Consider the following 19,790-nt stretch of genomic DNA (forward strand, 5'->3'; position numbering starts at 1 on the left):
AGACAGTCTTGTTTTCTGCGATTTTCCATAAAATAGTCTACTCCTGTTGACCTATTTCATATTTGACGGCCAAGACTTGATTTCTTTCTACATGCTGTAATTGCAGCCGAAGTTTTTCCAAACCTATTGACAAACAAAATGTATATTGGTAATAATATATTGGTAATAATATACATTTGTTTTCTAAATTATGCACAATTCGTTTGTTAAACTCATTTGGCAAATTTCAATAAGTATCAATACATATATGAGTATTAGTAGGAAAATTGCACTAAAATGAATTATTTATTCTACATTGATTATTAAGCTTTAGCTTTTTAGAATTAAAATTTTATTTGTCTTTTCATTTGCACTGCAAGAAAATTCCAATACGTTGCGATTGCTCATTTTAATTTCAACAAAATTAAATATCTTTATATGAAAATCACAAATTGTGTCATAAATGGAGGCTGTAGCTGGCTGCTCATGTATCCTGGATCACATGTTAATAGGGTTAATGGTGGAGCTTCAGTGACAGCTGGCTGCTGAAGACCAATCAGATTGCTGGCTGATGGAAGGCAGTTTGTTTGAGGCTGTGCAGGCAAGAGGTGTTTGAAGAACAATGTCATCTCCGTCAGTGATGTTTAGCTTTTATTCGGCGTTTTCCTTCTAAATGCCGGCTAACATGCACACTATTATTCGCTACAGTTTTTTCACTCGCGCAGTTTGTCGGATTTATCTGTGGATTTGATCTTTTTTGCTCGGCAGAACTCATGAAACCCTCCTCAGAGCGACGCGTTTCTGGATTCGTGTATTAGCTAATGATGTCTATGGGTTTCATTCCTGACAACCTGAATGCCTCTGAGTCCTCCAAATCGGCCTTTCTAGAGTTTGGCCACGGACATCCGGCGCACCAGCAACACCCCTCCGGACTTTCAAGCATTTATCCCGTTCACGGTCTCCACAACGCTGCGTATTCCCAGCATGAAAGCCCTTTTCCCGGCAATGCGTCCTACGGGCGCTCTTTGGGTTACGCCTACCCTGGTGCAGTGAACACTCACCCAGCGTCTGCTTACATGTCGTACCAGCACAGCAATCACAGCAATAGCAGCAGTCTGGCCCACGGGAGATTAGATCATACAGGTAAATCTGTTTGAGAGGAAGTTGACCGTTGAATCAGTCTGTAATTTTGGATTACGCACAGTAATGTCCTTGTTTCTTGATTTGGTGGAAAACAGCAGCCTGCTCGAACGAAGTCAACAAGAAGTTAGCTCCAAAACATGTTTTAATCAGTTCAAGACGATTCCATTACTCCATCGTCAATAACTCCACTCTTGCCTGTGCGCGTGATTGTGCTTGTAGTTTTACTAACCATGATTTTCCCAGGCTGAACTAAAGCCGGTGCACCATGAGCCAGATGTGTCCATATTGCTGTTTGCCTTGGTGAAACAGAAAGTGGCAGCTCCTTAATGATTGATGATAAATTATTGTTACGTTCTTTATACAATTTTTTATTTTCTATTATACTCCTTATATCTGGTCATGCCTAAATTACGTTGGTGACTCCTTCAGTCTGGCCAGTAAAGCAGGATTTTTTTTCCCTCTTGCAAGACTAAAGAGTGTGCTTATAGTGTGTTTTCTAACTCTGTAAGAGACCGTCCTGTTTGGATACACATTTATTTTGATCTACAGCCTCACAGACGTGGGTAAATCTCGTAGTTCTCTATCTTTCATCTGATTTGTCTCCTCCAATTAATCTATAAGATCGCGGGAACCCGGCGGTGATTGACAGTCGGGAGCTTCGTCTAAATGGAAAAGGCAAAAAAATCCGGAAGCCTCGAACCATCTACTCCAGTCTGCAGCTCCAAGCTCTGCACCAGCGCTTCCAGCAGACCCAGTACCTGGCCTTACCGGAGCGCGCAGACCTGGCGGCCAAACTGGGACTCACTCAGACTCAGGTGGGCTTTAAACACTCCTAAAGGGGGATGAGCGTGGGATCATTAATTCATAAAACATAAAAGAAGATAAAAATAAAACACTTAAAAACTTTTTTTTATATATTAATGAGGTTAAAACAAACGCAGAAAAGTATCGCTGAGAGAAACGGGGAGAACCCGACGTTTGAAAAGGATACCTCTCATCTCCGGTGTTATTGAGGATCACGAAGATCAAGTGTGAGCCACAGTGTTGTGATTCGTGACTCGATCCCTTAATGCGCCGCTTATTTACGGTGCACATTTCCTTTGTTGAGACTCATCCTTGAAAATCTCTTGATGAATGAACCCTGGTCTCTAAAATTATCAGCAGAAATACAAAAAGAGACACTATTATTACAACGTTTCAATTCAAATCAGTTGTTTACACGTGCTCATCATTATGAGCTACGTTTTCCCCCTTTATTTAACCGGAAAAATCCCATTGCGTTTAAAAAAAACTGCTTTTATATCCAAAGGAGCCTTGGTAAACTCTAAAATAAAGCCAAAGCAGACATGATATTAACATTTGATTAGTGTAATATTCATTCTTCCAGCAACTATTTTAGAACCTGCATAATTAATAGTGTGACATGTGCATTAAAATATTGTGGCTCAACTCCCCCGCGTCTTTAAACTCACAGCGTTGATCTCGGCATTTATCTCCCTGATTATTCAGCAGTTCTTCGTGCTTAGATGTTTAAAGATTGTGTTCTAAAAATCGATGCCATTGATGATCGCCTTTGGAATCAGCGGATATTTTAATCACCCAGCGCTCATTTGAGGTTGCTTTTGCAGCCGTTGGTCTGGCGCACCGCTGGACCCATAAAACGTCGAATGAAAAGAGCTTTGTTTTAATGGATCACAAGTGTCACTCAGCCATAAAGCTGAACGGCTTAACGTGCGCCAGCATTCGCGCCGGGATTCGCCAAATAACGAAACGAAGATGCGCGTTATGAGGAACGTTTCTTTTTACTGCCCTCCAATGTTGGATTTTATTGCCGCTTTAAAGGGCGCATTGTGCTTAATTTGGAAAAATATGCCAATAAAAAGCACTTGGCTGAAATTTCCTTTCAAGTATCGGTGTTGATTGCTAACAGCGTTGCACTTTGTGTGGTTTTATTTGCTTCTAGGTGAAAATATGGTTCCAGAATAAGCGCTCCAAATACAAAAAAATCATGAAACATGGCAGCGGATCAGAAGAGCATCTCCACAGCAGCAGCTCGATCTCCCCCTGCTCACCTGGGCTGCCCCAACTTTGGGAGGTCTCAATGGCGAACAAAGGAGGCCACATGCATCCAAATAGTTACATGAACAGTTTTGGCCACTGGTATCCAAACCACCCTCCTCACCAGGACGCCATGCCCAGGCCTCAGATGATGTGAGTGCTTTGCTTTTGATTTCACGCAGGCCAAATGCTGGGACCTTCAACCTCAACCCCCACCCCTTCCACGCGTGTCATTAAAACTTTAGCGTATACCAGATTTACGATGCAAAGACGTCACCTGGCTCTGACATCACCTCAATTCACGACATCACCGCATGCGCCGAAAAGTTGACGCGTGCAGTTAATTCTGCGTTTTTACCCGACCTTATTTTGTGCATGATTAAATTTTATCGCAAAACAAATTTCAGAAAATTGATCTGACATTTTACAAATAAAAGCCTGCCGGTTTGATGTTGTCTGTATATATGTGCATATTTTTGTTATATACCCTCAGTCATGGAAAGAGCTTAAAAGGAAATAGACAGGTGTGCGTGATTTGATTTATCAAGCCAGTGTCGCTGGAAACTGAAGACTCAGCTGTGACAGTAAATCCTTCACTCTCTATGGATAATTTACAACATCGAGCCTATATTTAGACCATCAGTAGCCCGTGAGGTATCATACAGAACGCGTTTTATATCTTAGTGTTTTAATTTTTTTTTTTTTTTATTTAAAGCTTGGACGATAAAGGGACGAAAAATTGCCTTCAGCTTTGCGCACAAACAAGGTTGCGACGAAAGCGTTAATGCTTCAGAGAACCATGAAGACACTTTAACAACAGTCTAAATGAATACTTCTGAAGCAGCCGCCCGTTGTCCTATAATGCATAAGTTGAATGCTTATCATTCTTTAAATTGTTACTTTCCCTCCTGGTTATGACAAAAAAAATGAGCGCAGTTTCTTTGATGATTTTCATCTTTAAACAAAACAAATGGTGATAGACTCCTTGAGGGGGGTGTCGAGTTTTGAAGAGACACGCACACACATTTAAAATAGCATAGATGCAGAGTCTTACCTTTGAAGTTAACTGTCTGTGCCTTCAAATTGGCAAAATGATTCCCTCACACAACCAGCACCATCTCCTTTATAAAGGTGTCCATCCTCGAGCCCTCATCTCCATAACCATTATATTAATGTTTAAACATAGAGGCTCTGGGAAGGAAGGTGAGAACTGCTCAATTAAGTGACAAGCCATCAGGGAAATTATAGGCAATTTTACATCTTCAGAATGGAATAATGGCTTTGTGGATTTGGACAGACAGAGTAGTACCTTTCAACTGGGTATGCGATTATTAACCAGGAAGACTGAGGGGACAAGCTGAGAGGAGACAGAAGCCTGAGAGACACGTTGACGGGCTATGAAAGGGACAGGTCTGACTGTATCAATGTTGGGGCTGGCTGAATTGATCAGATGAGGTGTCTGATGGGTATTAATTGCAGGATAGTGATGAGAGGGAGAATAGCTTGTTATTAAATCCCACTAGCTTTCAATGGAAGAGTGGCAGAGCAGGTCTCTGGGGCGATTATTGTTATTAACTTGAGCGAGCTGACGTCTCGCATAACATAATCGGGAGCAGCTTTGCTGGTGCAGTGAATGAACACATGATTCGGTTATGGGAAGGGTTGACTTTTATAGCTTGGCACACACACAGACACACACACGGACACACACATAGGAAGGAATTGAAATGGGTCAGAAACAAAAATGTGTGAGGAGAAATGTCATTCATTTTCAAATTTTGGGGTTATGGAGAGTCATAAGATAACACTTCAGTTTGTAGATGGATGCTGGGTGCACTTGATCTCACGATTTAGGGATTGGACTGTGAAGCATTGGTACACTGGCCGGAGGTCAGCCAGGGTTCAAGAGTCCACAGCTGTCAAGGATGCCTTTCTTCCATCATTTCACCCTGGTTTACAGAAAAATGGACGGACTGAGTGATCCTAATGTTGGCCAGGCCAGGCCAGAGAGCTGGACAGCTGCTGGAAGTCTTTCCATGGATGCATTCCAGTTCCTGACCTCCATCTCAGGCCATATTGCAGCACTCCAGGGACAAGTGCCGACAACAACCCACTGTTGACTGTTGTGAGGAGGGATGGCTTACATAGGGGACAGGACACTCTATTTAGGGTGCTGTGATGTTGTGCCATGCAGGATCACATTCAAGTTCAACAGTTCATCTCCACGGCTACTTAGACATGTTAATGTTTCGAGTTGACATATATGGACATGTCCGACAGCCCACACACGCAAGTGCAGCCTGTAGCAAACACGCGTTTGTCTTCAGTGCAAATGTATTCCCTGACAACTAAAGCTGGGCCCACACATGATGAGGGAGTCACCAAAGGGGGCTCACATGCACCCTTGATGAGATTTCATTTATATTAAAAGGCAATAGTAATCGTGGCGCTTTTGTCAAATCAGCACAGGGTTCTAAAATGATGAGTGATGCAATAGACAACTGGTGTTGTGTTCAGGGTACTTGGCTTCAAGGGAATACAGCTTTAGGAGCTATGACGTATTTAATTTTTTTTACCGCAGAATGTTTAAACACTTTTGTATCTCTATAATAAGTGCTTTTCACAATAAAATTAATTTGGTAAAAAAAACACTTTTTCACTACATGTAGTTATATATTTTCACATGAGACAACAACATTGTTAACAATAATCTAAAATGTTTCAGATTTAAAACGTAGGCATACTTTTCTGGATACAAATTCTTTTTTTTAATAAGGAAAAGTGAATTGTTTGTTTCATAATCACAATAGAACACTTTTATGTTGTTTTAATTATTGGTAGTTGTATTGTTGTTGTGTACTATTAGGTCGATTGTTGTATTATACACAAACATAGATTGTTATAGCCGTTGTTGGTGCCGTTAATTAAAAAGTTAATTCGTTGGGTTTTTTTGTAACATTTTTTGACCACCTGCACTGTTGCGAACTTTCAGTTGGCAGAACGCAATATGCCGAAAATCCGACCAGGAGTGCACACCGCCATCCAAACTGGAAGCAGTAATGAAGGATGTGAAACCACTTGAACCCCACGGGAAAACTTCCGCTCTGCGCGTCATGACGCAGCGGTGGTCCATGACGCCATGGACGACGCTGCCGTCAGCGGTTTCTTCATCATGTACTTTCTTCTGCAACATATTTAATGATTGGCAACGCTGCCAAACGCGGCTTAGAGTTTGCTGTCTATAGTTATTTGCTGGGTAGACGACGATAAGGAAGTTTTGTGTCACCGTCTCAATGTCGCTCTCATAATAGTCATTATCGGAATTGAGGTGTTTTCAACCTTTTACACAGGTTTCAGGTGCGTGTGTGTGTGTGTGTGTGTGTGTGTGTGTGTGTGTGTGTGTGTGAGAGAGAGAGAGAGAGAGAGAAGGGGCAGGATCCTCTTATCTAGCCACATAACACCAATAAACCAGTGGTGACTCCAACATGTCTGCCTGTGTATCGCCTCTAGTGCGCTGCGCGAAACAGAACTGAACTGCGACAAATAGTGCTTAAAAATACATTAACACGAACAACATCAAATATGGATGAAGTTTCATAGATGATTGTTGCCGCTGTTTCATTTTTGTGTTCCCGCAAAGGCTGAAGAGCAGCTTGTTCATAAAGAGGGTTGAGACATGCGTCCAAGTAACACCTTTATTCATTCGACAAGAAGGCAACAAAGTGAACTAATAACATGAATATGGAAATGATTTTGGAAGAACCACAGTGCAGTCGTGCCGTTTCAAACACACATGATCCTAGTGGTCCTGCATATTGACACATATTTACAGCCTTCGGCAGTTTGCACACGTCCATATAAATATGACCTGAGGTGTTTCTGTTATCTGTTTTTGACCAGCCCGTTTGTCAAAATCGAATTTAACGTGGATCAACAGCACAGTTTTTGATAATATATGTAGTTTTTGCTTAGGTTACTTGTTTCAAAATTGCATAATCATTTACAAAAGAAAACGAAGAAATATAACATAAGAGATAAATAACTTAAAAAACACGCCAGTTGTCCGTTAAATATGCTTCCACGAGTGATCAGAATTCCCTCATGTTTTTTGAAAAGGGAAAGCCAGCTCAGGATTATTTTTTTTAAAATCATCCATAAAAACCAACAAAACACTGAGCGTTTTACTTCCAGGTCTGCTTCCCGGTCCAAGATGCAGTCCTTGTTGACAGACCTCGTTTTAAAAAATAAAACTTAATATGTGCTTTTGAGTCACTGTCAATAAACCGCCCCCACGCTCTGCTGAGGGACTGGATGGTGCACGGTGCCCGGGTGCTGTAGATGTGATCCCTGCTGGTACCAGTGGTTGTTATAATCCTCCAGATAGGGCGGCGACGAGTTGTGCGTCGGCTGCGGGACCTGAGGTCTGTTGATCGGGGTGTTCTGTGCGGTGCTGTTCTCCCACACGGCGGGGGAGGGCGGAGAGTTACAGGCCATGGAGTCGCTGGCGTTGGGGCTGTGATCCAGAGGGACTTCGCCGTTTTTGTACAGCTTCTTGAACTTAGACCTCCGGTTCTGGAACCAAATCTTGACCTGGAAGAGTGACACGTGTGTTAACTGTAATGCACAAATCGTAATTATTATTATTATTATTATTATTATTATTATTATTATTATTATTATTATTATTTCATAATATTACTGTAAATATTGGTTTACATATAATGCCTTTAAGCACAGCTGCATTTAACGAGACTAATTTTTATTATTTTCGCACGCAGTGAAACCTTGTCATTATTTTAAAAATAACAGAAAAAAAAATGCATGGGCACCCTGCACACCATGCACAATTGCGCACAAATTTTTCGAAACAAGAGAAAGCAATCTTGTGCTATATTAGCTATATTGTCAGCCTACCTGCGTCTGAGTGAGGCCGAGCTGAGCCGCCAGTTCTGCTCTCTCGGGCAGAGCAAGGTACTGCGCCTTCTGGAAGCGCCTCTGCAGCGCGGCGAGTTGGTAGCTGGAATAGATGGTTCTCGGTTTGCGGATCTTCTTTGGTTTTCCGTTCACCATGCGCACCTCGGGCTCTGGCTCTTCCTTTACTATAAATCACAGGGAAAATGCACTGACATTAGGGAAATGCTTGGAAAAAGAAGAAGAGGAAAGAAAAAAAATTCGAAAAATTATAAAGGTCTGCTCATGTGATGCATAAAGACACATGCTTTGTCTTACTAATACATCAACGACATCATAAATTAACACAAAACACATATCACGAATTAAATAATGCTACACGCACTTTGAATCCCCACTCTGGCGGGCTATTAGTGGCATTAAAAGTGACTGAGCGAATTTTATTATCTTTAATTAATCATTATTGTTTTATGGACAGCTGTTAATGGCCAGCTCGTTCCCAGGCCAGCAGTTAAAACAAGACATTAACCACAGGCGACATGTACTAAGTGAGACCTGATTTTTTTTCTTCCTTTTAAAATGTGTGTTTAAATACGTATGAGAAACACGTATAAAAACAAGTAATCGGCTGCGGCCTATATTTAAATGAAATTATTTTAGCATTCTAAACAAATTCAAGGATAGTCAAACGAAATCATGGCGAAATGAAGAGAATAAAATAGAGAATGCGTGGGGTTTCGTAGTGGGGGGGTTGTTATCTTGAACTCGCAGACAAACACAAGCGCAGTAAACATCGGCACGATTGTCACACTTACCTGAGCTGGGGGGCGAAGCCTGCAGGTGATCTCTGTTGTAATGTCCGAACTGTCTGTAGCCGTTTGTGTAGTATTCTGATTTGGTGGCGTACGCTCCGGCGCCCCCCATCCCGTTCAGATTAAACTGATGATGGTAAGAGTTCATGGGCTGTCCGTACGGCGGGCTCTGATAATATTCGTGCTGGCTGTGCGCCGTCTGTCCGCTGTAATAGCCCATATCCGTCACCGAGGACTCGGGGAGAGTAGGGGAGTCCTTGGAGTTCGGGTGGCAACTCATAGATCCTGGAAGGTCGGTCAAAATGCAAGCGATTTTCTTCTCATAGGTCTGTCCGACGCTCATGGTAATAAAAACAAGCCTCCACGGTGAGAGAAAGGTCCACTGGTGGAGTCTTCCCTTCAGCAGAGCGCGGAGCAGAAGTGGTTAGGACGCACCGGCCTATAATCCTCTGAAACTCTCCCAGCTGCAGAATCCTGACTGTAGCATCGCTGCTTCTGAGACACAGGGTTATAGAGAGCTGGGAGCTGCCTCCTCATTGGCTCGGCTTCTCCCCCCCACCCCCCCAGCTCCTGCGCTTCAGGCAAACTCAGCCTTCAGCTATTGCATATGAACACATAGCAGTGCCTGGTGTCTGTCGATTTACTTTTACTGGCTCACTTTACAACACTGGTGACCTGACAGGTACCGTCTGTCCGTCAAAAGCCCACAGGTAGGCACAAGAGCGGCCTGTAAACCTCAGGACGACGCTGCCAGCAGGTCGCCCTTTTTTAGCCTGTGTTTTCTTAACAGTTCCAAGAAATTCTAAGATCAGACTTTATTCAGGGCACTGAAAGACCCCCACTCAGCTTCTTCACAGACCACTATTGTCATTCAAAGGTGATGGCAGACAGTGAACTTTACGCAAAGAGATGGAAGCGATAGGTTAAAGACTCGTTCAACCGATGATCGCCTGTGGGTAAATTCCTCTACACGAGCTGTGTGTGCGCTCTCTGTGCGTGTACGCACATATTCATCCATAGATCAAATATTTCTAGTATTGTTGTCGTATTATTAAAGCGAAGTTGCCCTGAATATTTAATGCAGCACAATAAAAGTATCACAAAATTAAACGCGGAAGATTTTGATGGTTGCCAGTTTGATGGGTTGTTGGAACTGAGGCGAAAACGACGGTTCACAGCGCCTCCTACTGGCGTCATCCGCCGATGACCCTCCGTTTATTGCACAAACAATAAAATAACATCTGCGTTACGAATAAAACAATGTTTTGATGAGTTATTAAAATTGATATTTTCACACGAGCCTGTCTTTAAACGACAGTGTAAAATAACACACAAATTCCGTCTGTTCTATCCGATACCGCCATCTATTGGTCTTTTTGTGAAGAACTACATGTATTACAATAGTGACGTGTATTTTACTTTGCTACTGTTCCCATTAATCTACATATGCGTTCGTTACCACTTGACTACCAAATACTAGTGTATATTTTCTTATGATACAGAGGTACTGGTGTTTATTCAGAAAGCATACATGCATAATTTGTGCCATCACATAATTTGTGTCAATTTAAAGATTGGTTTACAAACTTTTAAAACGCATTATGTGGCACAAATTACAGGCTAATTATAAAATACTACACACATCGCATCAATACAAGTAATCTCTTCGGATAAATAAAATAAAACTAAAACTAGAATCTATAAAATTATATAAATTTGAAGTATTGAAATATAAACGTTCTTTTCCATGCAATTGTCTTGTTTTTTTTACTCAAATCCGTTTGAATCTGAGTACAAGCGCTATTAAAGAATCGATAATAGCTTAGAAATTTAGTTCTCGCGAGAACATTTGTCTATACAGCAACAATAACAAAGTGTAGTATTTCAGAAGCCGCCATCTTGCAGTAACCAGTAATAACCAGGAGATGGCACTAATATCTTGAAAATAATGTGCACGTTTCTTCCGTCACACTCAAACGCGTCCACATAGAGCGATAGAGGTAAAGATGTGGGAACATAGAGGGGGAAAAATAATAAAGTGAACTTGAGCAATCTGTCAAGTTAGCGATGGTGGTTTGGGTGTTTTGGACCATGATGTTATCATTTATTTCTGTTCAGGGAGTGGATGGTATACAGATTAAGTACTGGACTAATTATTAAGGTTACGTTTTATTATTATGATTCACAGAAACTAGCTTTTCAAAAGAATCATTTCAAACTTCTGCCTCTGTTCGTTGCCTTGGGTTACACCTGTGGGAAGCCATCATATTATTGCAGACAACAGACACCATAATCTGTGTTTTTGTCTAATTTGCAAATGTCTTTCCAGACACCAACCGTGTGGAGATTTTACAGTTGCAGCTACTGATGTAGTTTCTCAGCTGTCAGTTCTGAAAGTCCAAAGAGTTTCTTGAAAAGAGTACGTATTTGCATGAAAATGGATCCTGTGTGCGGTCAGGTGAACTCTCTGCAGCCAAAGGATTGAGCCTTCAGACCTCGGTAACATGAGAGGGCTTTCTGGGATGTGTTTTGTTCTTTTCTAATGTCATGTGTAAAAGTGGAGCAACTGGCTCAGCTCCAGCACAGGACAATAGTTCTAATATAACATAGAGGTCCCAAGTAATTACAGACTAACTGGGGTTGATCGATTCCAAACAAAACAAAAGTGAATTTTAGTTGCATTTTCATCCTGCCTGATCTTTCTGAGCCATCAGTGAAATCAACACTAGCTCCAGCAGTAGCAACATTGAGACTAGTGCTGCCCCAATGTGACACAGGAGGGGAACTTCTTTACAACTCTAATACAATTGGCTCTGGGGATAAAAATAATAAATAAATGTTTCTCCTCTGGTACAAGATGTACTTTCCGCAGTTCCCTTTGCAGCTGCCCTCTGGTTTTTCAATTTTAAAATGCCCGTTTCAACATTCCAGATTGAATTGTTTCTTCCTCAGAGTGGGACAAAGAACTCAGGGTGCACTCTGTTTTCTCACATCCAATGGAAGAAACCACTCTGCTGTTGGCTGTTTCAACTGCAAAATAAAGAATTCTGCAATGACAATTTTATTGAAAATGAAACAAAGGGTCTACATCAACAAAATCATACACCTACACTGCAGAGGAGTAGTTTGGACTTTAATTATGAGAGAGCTGGTGACATCACAAAACCAACTCCTCTCCTTGCTTCCTACACCCCCACAACCATCAGCGTAATTTAGACTTCCTTTGAAAACTTCAAGGAGGCTCTGTGGAGCTCCTTGAGATAATAATGCCCACTGGCAGGGTTGTGTCGGTCTGACTGAATGGCTGCTTCATTCAGGCAGTCGGGACACTCTTGAGTGGGAGAACTGCAACTACGTCAACCTGGTAAGTCTTTCCTTCTTCCCCTCGCCCCCTCCTTCTTCAATCCCGATTACAGTTAAATAGAGAATGACTCAAGGCCTTTGAATAATAATACAGATCTGTACATGCAGGTAGGGAAGCACCTTATAATTTATTTTCTCCAAATTTCTGTCTCCTCAGCTACATGGATTCTATTCAATGTTCCCAAGCTGCTGGGGTGGCACGCTGTCCTGTCATGGTGCGTGTGCTACATGTGGCTTCACATCAGAGGAGCAGAGACCAGGTAAAGCCTGGGTAATGTGTTCCCAGGAGTCCACAGCTGTCAAACAGTCAAAACGCTAATGGAAGACAGATGTTGCCGGATGTTAAAGGACATGCCCTTCTCCCAAACACCCCACACACTATGTTACACACACAACATACTGAAAACAGCATCTAAATGGGATAGTCAACCTCATGGATGAATGGTTGAAGTTGCTGTCAGGCAAATAGTGCAGCAAAGGAGTACATGTCCAAAACTCCTCAAAGTGATGGCAACTGCTGCTTTAGCATGCAAACTCAAGCAGAGGCACATGTTCCTTGAAGGATGTCACAGTCATTCAATTCCACTGACAAATGGCAGTTGTGATCATCTCTGATGATGAAGCTAAAAAAGGAGTAATGGGAAATGGCCACACAGTAAGTTTCACGCCTTGTTTCACTACTATGATATTCAGGCCTCCAAATGTGAGGGCATACTTGTGGGATGTAAACAAACATCCCAAAGACAGAGAAAATGGGCCTCTGACCTGGAAAGAATTCCATGTCAATTAGCATTTGCAACAGTGCTCACTAATTGAATGGCTCAATGAGTTGTACAATGAACCAGTTTGAGTCAGCTCGAGCATAGATCTCTTAAAGAAAAGACAGAAGATCATATAGTTTCCTCGCTCTCCCACCTCTCTGATCCCTTACTCCTTACATGACCCATCTTCTGAGAATCTCCTCACAGAGCCCAAGCTGCACACAGGCATCTGTACCAGCACCCCATCCTGGCAACAGCAGCCACCCTGACAAGAATTCACCTCTTCTCTTGGCCCTACTTTGCCAGGAGTGGATGAGTAAGAGCGGTCCGAGGAAGCAGCTGCTCAGCGAGTGATCAAAAGAGAGGGAGAGACTTCTTTGATTACTGCCTCTTTGTTCGCCTTCCACTCAAACTTTCACATTCACAGGGGCCACTTTCGGAATGGGCTGTGAGCCAGGATAAAACACAGCAATAACGCCGTTTTGTGGGGTGAAGTTATCCTCACATCTATTTCTGATTAGAAACATTCTGTTTATAGCCTAATTCAAAACATCTGTCCTTTGTGATTCTTTTTTAAACCATAAATTTACAACCAAAAATCCCATCCTATTCTCCCATGACGATAGTAACATCCCCATTATCCCACAGTTCTTTTTGACCTTTCAACCCTTTGTTGCGATCTCTTTTGGCAGTTATCACCGACGAGTGAATAAATAGCCTTGGTTCAGAGCTCAGCTCTCCTTGAGTGTGTCGGGTTGAGATGCCCTCTCCCAGGATTTTAGCAGGAAGCTCCACCCTGATCCCAGCATGTTTGTTTTGGCTGAGACTAAACCGCATAGAAGTTTAGATGGAGCTGGTCTTTACTATCTGCTGATTATCAATCCGCACCATCTCCATCGCTCCAGCGCAGGCAAATGCGTTTACTGTCGTTCCAACAGTCAGATGAAGGGACTGAGCCTGTGATCGATAAAATTGAGAAAAAAAAAATCAATCGCATCTTCAAAAACATCTCCTGTGATTAAAAAAAACATCCAGAACCTTTGTTCAGGTGTTTGTCATCTACATAGTTCAAATGCCCACAACAAATGTACTCAAATGCCCCTGACAGGAAACCTTTTGTAGACAGGAAATCACAGAAAAGTCTGGTGTGAGACATCACCTGCTTATTTGCTGGGCTTGTTAACAAAGCAGAGCGCTGTCATTTTTTTCAGGCATGCCCAAGCACGGCAGATTTCAGAAGTTCCCGTTCTCCCCCCGCACGCTTTTCTCCTTAGCACACACACACACACACACACACACACACACACACACACACTCAAGAGCCCCACCACAGTCTTTCACCTCCATCAGTGAAGTGCAGCCAGACCCCTTTAGTCAACATCAGCAGTGACTCAGTCAGGTTGGTAAACTAAGATAAGGAAACAATTAAAAATAGACGTACTTAGGAACAAATAAGTAATGATGTTGCAGGTGATTTGGGAAGTACTGACAGATCATTTTTCAATTGTGTCCATTAATGATTCATTCAAAACCAACAATTGCACATGAAAATTCTACTGAAAATCTGCAACTTTTGACAGTATTTGCATGAAACCACCCACAGCGTTCTGGACTGCTGTGGCCCCTGGACAGGCCCCTCTGCATTCGGCCTAATGTGGACTCCCAGCCCGCGTGAATGGACATTTAATGATCCGACAGGGTCATTCAATTGAGTAGAAAATGTGCAGGTCTAGAGAGCACGGCTCCGCTTGTTGCAGGAGACAAAGAGCAGAGCCCCATATTCGCACGTGCCCTCGAGAGGCCTGCGGCGGCTCAGCACCCTGGTCTGAGAGGGGGCTGAAAACAAACACAGCATGCCGATCCTCACTAGTCTTCACACACTTGAGCACAAATGAGAACTTTAATACAGCAGCATCACAGTGAACTCAATGCAATAGATACAATACATTATCATCTGGGACTGTATTATTCCACCGCTCTAAACAGGTCCAGAAATGGTTTCCACTGTCCTCTCCATTTCTGATTCTAATCAAGGAGTTCTCCTCAAAAAGGAAGTGGAACGTTTCTTAATTCCATCCCCAGGCTCAGGTGCCCATCAGGCCTGGGACCAAATAGATGTCATTCAAAGATGGTTTCAACATTCATGGTGGTTCTTCCCTCATCGTCCTGCCAATGAAGATATTGCCTGTGTATTTTTGTTACGTGTTAGGCACTAAATCAAATTGTATATCCTTATCCATGTATCACACATTTTGTTAAAATACTGACTGATTTGAGTGTATAGAGAGAAATAAATTACATTAATCCAGCTGCAGCATTGGTCTTGTCTTGTTTTTGGTGAATATTTTGTATTGTATATTTGCCCTTTCTCTGTACTTGACTTACAGTATTAAAAACACTGAGAAGTAGAATTGCCAAAAGTGCTTCAGGTTAAGCACAGCTTCAGACAGAATTAGGTCTAAGCGTGTGTTTAACAAGATATTGTTTTTATAAAGTGGTGTATAGTTTCTTTTACTAGTGTTTCATTTTGCAAAGAATCTTGGAAGGAATCTGTTCTGCTAATTGAGTGCAGTGTTTTGGGCCCTTGATTCTAAATTGAGCCAAAGCAATTGACAAAAACTGTAAGAATATATTTATATATTTGTAACAATATTTGTAATTGTAAAGTTGTGAATAGTTGAGGCCTCATTGAACACAAATAGCAAGTACAGCCCTCAATACTGACATACTACAGATGTGTTCCACATTAACCCATCCTGTTATGTCCCTGAACTCATCTGCAGGTCATACAAGTTCAGTCATAAACACATACAGTTAGACAGGATGCAACTGGCAGTACAAAGATGAGAGGAGAAGAAATCCAACATGTTTATAAAGAGTCTGAAGGACGACAGATGTATGCAGGTGGGGTCAGTGACCATGCAACCATACAGCCATACAGGCTGTTCAGGCAACAAAAGGGTTTTGCAAGGTCATCTGTGAATCATAGCAACTCAGAGGAGTGAGGATGGGTGGCACAGAAGCAAGCAAGCGCTGCTATTTACTGCCGCGACGCTCCAGATAGTGTCATCATTCTGCTGTCTGTCCCCCAGATTACATTAGGGCCAGTCCCACTGTCATGCATCAGATTTACGACCCTATACATTCACCTATTATCCAGGGTCAACAATGACAGCGCTCTGGGTAACTGGATTAACTGAACAGAGATCGGAAAATAACCCATGAGACAATTGAAAGCCAATATTCCGAACCATTTTGTGATATTTCATGTCCACAGACAACTGTGTTTATAATTGCATTTGTGTGTGTGTGTGTGTGTGTGTGTGTGTGTGTGTGTGTGTGTGTGTGTGTGTGTGTGTGTGTATTTCTGCTGCGAACCCACAAAGGCAATAAAAGCCCACTGTTTGTTTCCTATATTGTGACTTCTTGAGCAAACACTGCAGAAGGGTGATTTGTAGGTTACAGTTGGTTGTCAAGGGTGACGTCCTAAGGTAATATATTAAGGTATTCTGACCACAGCCACCATTACTTGTAGTTAAACACACACCCAGGGAGTCCTGTTATGAGTAAGCTCTAGCTAAAGGTCAGCCTGGTGTTATTCTCCATGGACTCAGCTTTTTAACCCTCTTACTCCCCCTCAGAGCTGTTTCGCTGTCGATCTGTAACTTACCTGAACCACCATAAAAGGGAAGCAACTGTCTGCAACATTTCTTCTTCTGGTAGTCACTTGGCCTCTATCTGAGATTTAATTCCCTTGCCCAAGGTTATCAATCCTCTGGGCACAAGGCCACAGCAAATTCAGCCTCCCTGCAAACACTTCTCTCTTTACCTTTGACTCCTCAAAACAGAAGTGTTAGTTTTGAACACAAGTGTCTCTGGGGCTGAGAAAGGAATGCTGCTCACAGTGTCTCCCTCCTCTAATGATTAAACACCACTAACGCTGGGCCATTGTCAAGAAAGTGTGTCAGCTTCATTTTTGTGCTTCATGAATCACAGACTCCGCCAGGAGCTCCTGGCACCGTTAATACAGTGAGGAGTTAAGTGGTTTGTATGATTTCTGACACTTTTATTGCTTTTTGAAAGAAATTTGTCTTAACTGTTTACTCAAGAATGCTGAAAACTGCAAATGAGCTGAACGTTGGAAATAATCAGTCCACTTTATGTGCATTTAAACATCTTCCAGACGCCATTAAGACATTTGTCTTACTGTCTCCTTGTTCTGCTGCTTTTCTCGTGTGGATTCCAACCAAAACCCATGTGAGGAGGTTATATTTTAATCTTTGTAGTTTATAAATGTATTACTGAGTTTTGCTGGGATTTGGGTGAATTCCTCAGTCTGAACTGAAAATGACCCAAGCCCAAGTGAGCGCCGCTTGATGCAGATTTGAATGAATGTGGAAGGTTCATTGTTACCCCAGTAGTATTATAACAGGAGTTTGTGTAGCAGCACTTTTGTTTCCACAACACAGCGAGTGAGTCCAGCGTCTCCCATCACTCCGTCCGTGAGCTTGGAGGCTAAGCTGCAAAACAGGTGCCACTGAACAGTGGGAGGGTGCACAGATCCACACCTTCCTCCTGAGGCTATACATTCCAGCACACGGCAACTGCAGCTAGCAGCAAGCTTTCCAAAACCACTGCTGCATTTCCTTCCTTACAAAAACACACATATTTATATACAGTACACACACATGCCAAAACTCCTCTGCAGTTCCATCATGCATCGTGTCTCAATAAAACAAGTAAAATAGAAACGTTTCTCTGTTGACAATGGGGTGGTTAGCTGAAAAGAAGACTGTATTCTTTTTCATGAATAATTTTAGCTCTAACCTGTCCTGAGAACTAAGACTTGCTGCATGCAAACACAAACTCATTAGATTTTGTGTATACGAGGAATTATGACTCACAATGCCACGACCTTGACATAAGCATGATGGGTCCTTGCAACCAGAAAGAGCACGTTACTGGTCGCTGTGGTCAGAGTCTATAAATGTGTTTGTGTTTCGGTTGTTAACACCCAGGTTTGCTGAGCTGGACGGGGAACATCATGTTGTATTCCACTGAAAGGTTATCTGAGCTTCTGGTTGGTGCCAAAACAGACCGCACTGTCTTTCCATCACCGCTCACTACATATTGACTCCATTGCAACTCTCAGCTCCATGGCAACGACTCGCTCTGTTGTCAGGGTGCAGCGAGGACTCAGCGTGAGAGCGTGCTGTGTTTCAAACTCATCCAATGTCCTGTTCTTTATGTTAAATCCACCAGGCTGGCTAATAAGATTTAATATTCACGTCCATATGACCTGACTCTGATCCATCCATTTCATCCACAATGATGTTTAATTTTGTCGACGTAGAAAAATCCAGCACTAAGCTGCTCTTGCCATGAAGATTTTACACAAAGAATGAGTCAATAACAAGTCGAGATAAGCGTAATGGTGCTATTATGGAACAAAGGAATGCCGTCTTTACATTTCCTCTGCCCCATGCTGCCGTCCATTTGCATTATCACACGTTCACATCTCCACATAGCATCCCACTCTTCAATCCCAGCAGCCCTCTCTCAAAACCCGTCTTGAAAGGACAATATTGTGCGATTGACACTATACAACATGTGACCTAGCAGTAAAAAATCAGTGCTACACTGAGCTGGGACAAAATGCAAAGTCAGTTTTTGCAACTCTCATGCGCAGGTTTACACCGATGCATCATATGGGAGTATAAATACAATGACTGGAACGGGAGCGACATGGCCTTTTGTTGCCAATATTTTGAACATTTGTCAGTATCAGCTGTCAGTTCACCTAAGTGACACGTTGCAGATATTTAAGGTTAGGTTTGAGACCCCTGGGGGGCTTCAGGGATCGGGTGTTTGTGCAGCCAAAAAGCAGTGGAATCAATGACACGGAGCCAAATGGAGAGAGGTCAGAGCGCCTCCCTATTGTGACTTGGTGGCTTTAAATTCCTCCCTGTTTCTAAGTCGTTCTGTGTCACATCTCCAGCGACACAGATCACATGGATCTGTGCAACGTCACTGCTGTAAGAGTTGCAGATGAAGATAAAGCAACAGGATGTTGACACTGTATACACATGCATGTTCCACATTCGCCTCAAGGCTATAAAGCCTTTGCATGGTAAATAACATTAAAATGCAAAAGCTCAAAGTCTACACCTGGGTTAACACTGGCAACTTGATCGATTCTGTTAGGTTCTTGGCCTCAGTGGTACAGACACACATGCCCAAACACAGATTATGACCAAGATTTGTATTGCAACTCATTTTTGGAATGTGCTTCAACTTGTTTTCTGGGTACTTCAGCAGATCTGAAGGATGAGGGATAGATTGCCTCTGGGTGAGAGAGACTCTGACAGCGTCAGGACAAGCAGAGAGGGAGTTCACCTCATTATTTAGATCAGGTCAATTGATGCCAGAGTTTGGCCAGGAATCAGTCAGCCTGATGAAGGGTTTCAAAGTAGTGCACAGATACAAGCAAACAGAGAGGTGCATGCAGGATGGGTTGAGATTCTATTCTAAGTTTTTACCCTCACTGTGACGGCAAAAAATCCTGTTAAAATGGGTCTGTATGGTGATTTTATGTGCAGAGACATATCCAAGCCACACATGCCTTTTCCTGGCTTTAAACTGCCAAAATACATCCAGATAGAACGAGTTAAAAAAAGACTCCCATATCAGGACTCCGGGTACGATAAAACTAAAGCATTTCATCTAATTTCATCTTGACACACAAGAGACCAAATTAAAGTTC

General features: G+C 42.4%; 2 protein-coding genes across 2 annotated transcripts; one reads left to right on the forward strand and one right to left on the reverse strand.

The window, feature by feature from the left end:
• Window positions 1-534: 534 nt before the first annotated feature.
• Window positions 535-5,829, forward strand: dlx4b (distal-less homeobox 4b). Its single transcript, XM_003961323.3, has 3 exons — window positions 535-1,122; window positions 1,744-1,937; window positions 3,086-5,829. The coding sequence occupies exons 1-3, from the start codon at window positions 801-803 to the stop codon at window positions 3,335-3,337; spliced, it is 768 nt and encodes a 255-aa protein (XP_003961372.1). The 5' UTR covers window positions 535-800; the 3' UTR covers window positions 3,338-5,829.
• A 1,049-nt stretch (window positions 5,830-6,878) lies between these two features.
• On the reverse strand, window positions 6,879-9,407 carry dlx3b (distal-less homeobox 3b). Its single transcript, XM_003961322.3, has 3 exons — window positions 8,907-9,407; window positions 8,095-8,279; window positions 6,879-7,770 (listed from the first exon to the last, which is right to left on the reverse strand). The coding sequence occupies exons 1-3, from the start codon at window positions 9,244-9,246 to the stop codon at window positions 7,456-7,458; spliced, it is 840 nt and encodes a 279-aa protein (XP_003961371.1). The 5' UTR covers window positions 9,247-9,407; the 3' UTR covers window positions 6,879-7,455.
• Between the last annotated feature and the right edge of the window lie 10,383 nt (window positions 9,408-19,790).

Source organism: Takifugu rubripes, chromosome 1 (assembly GCF_901000725.2).
Source record: "Takifugu rubripes chromosome 1, fTakRub1.2, whole genome shotgun sequence".
NCBI classification, from domain to species: Eukaryota; Metazoa; Chordata; class Actinopteri; order Tetraodontiformes; family Tetraodontidae; genus Takifugu; species Takifugu rubripes.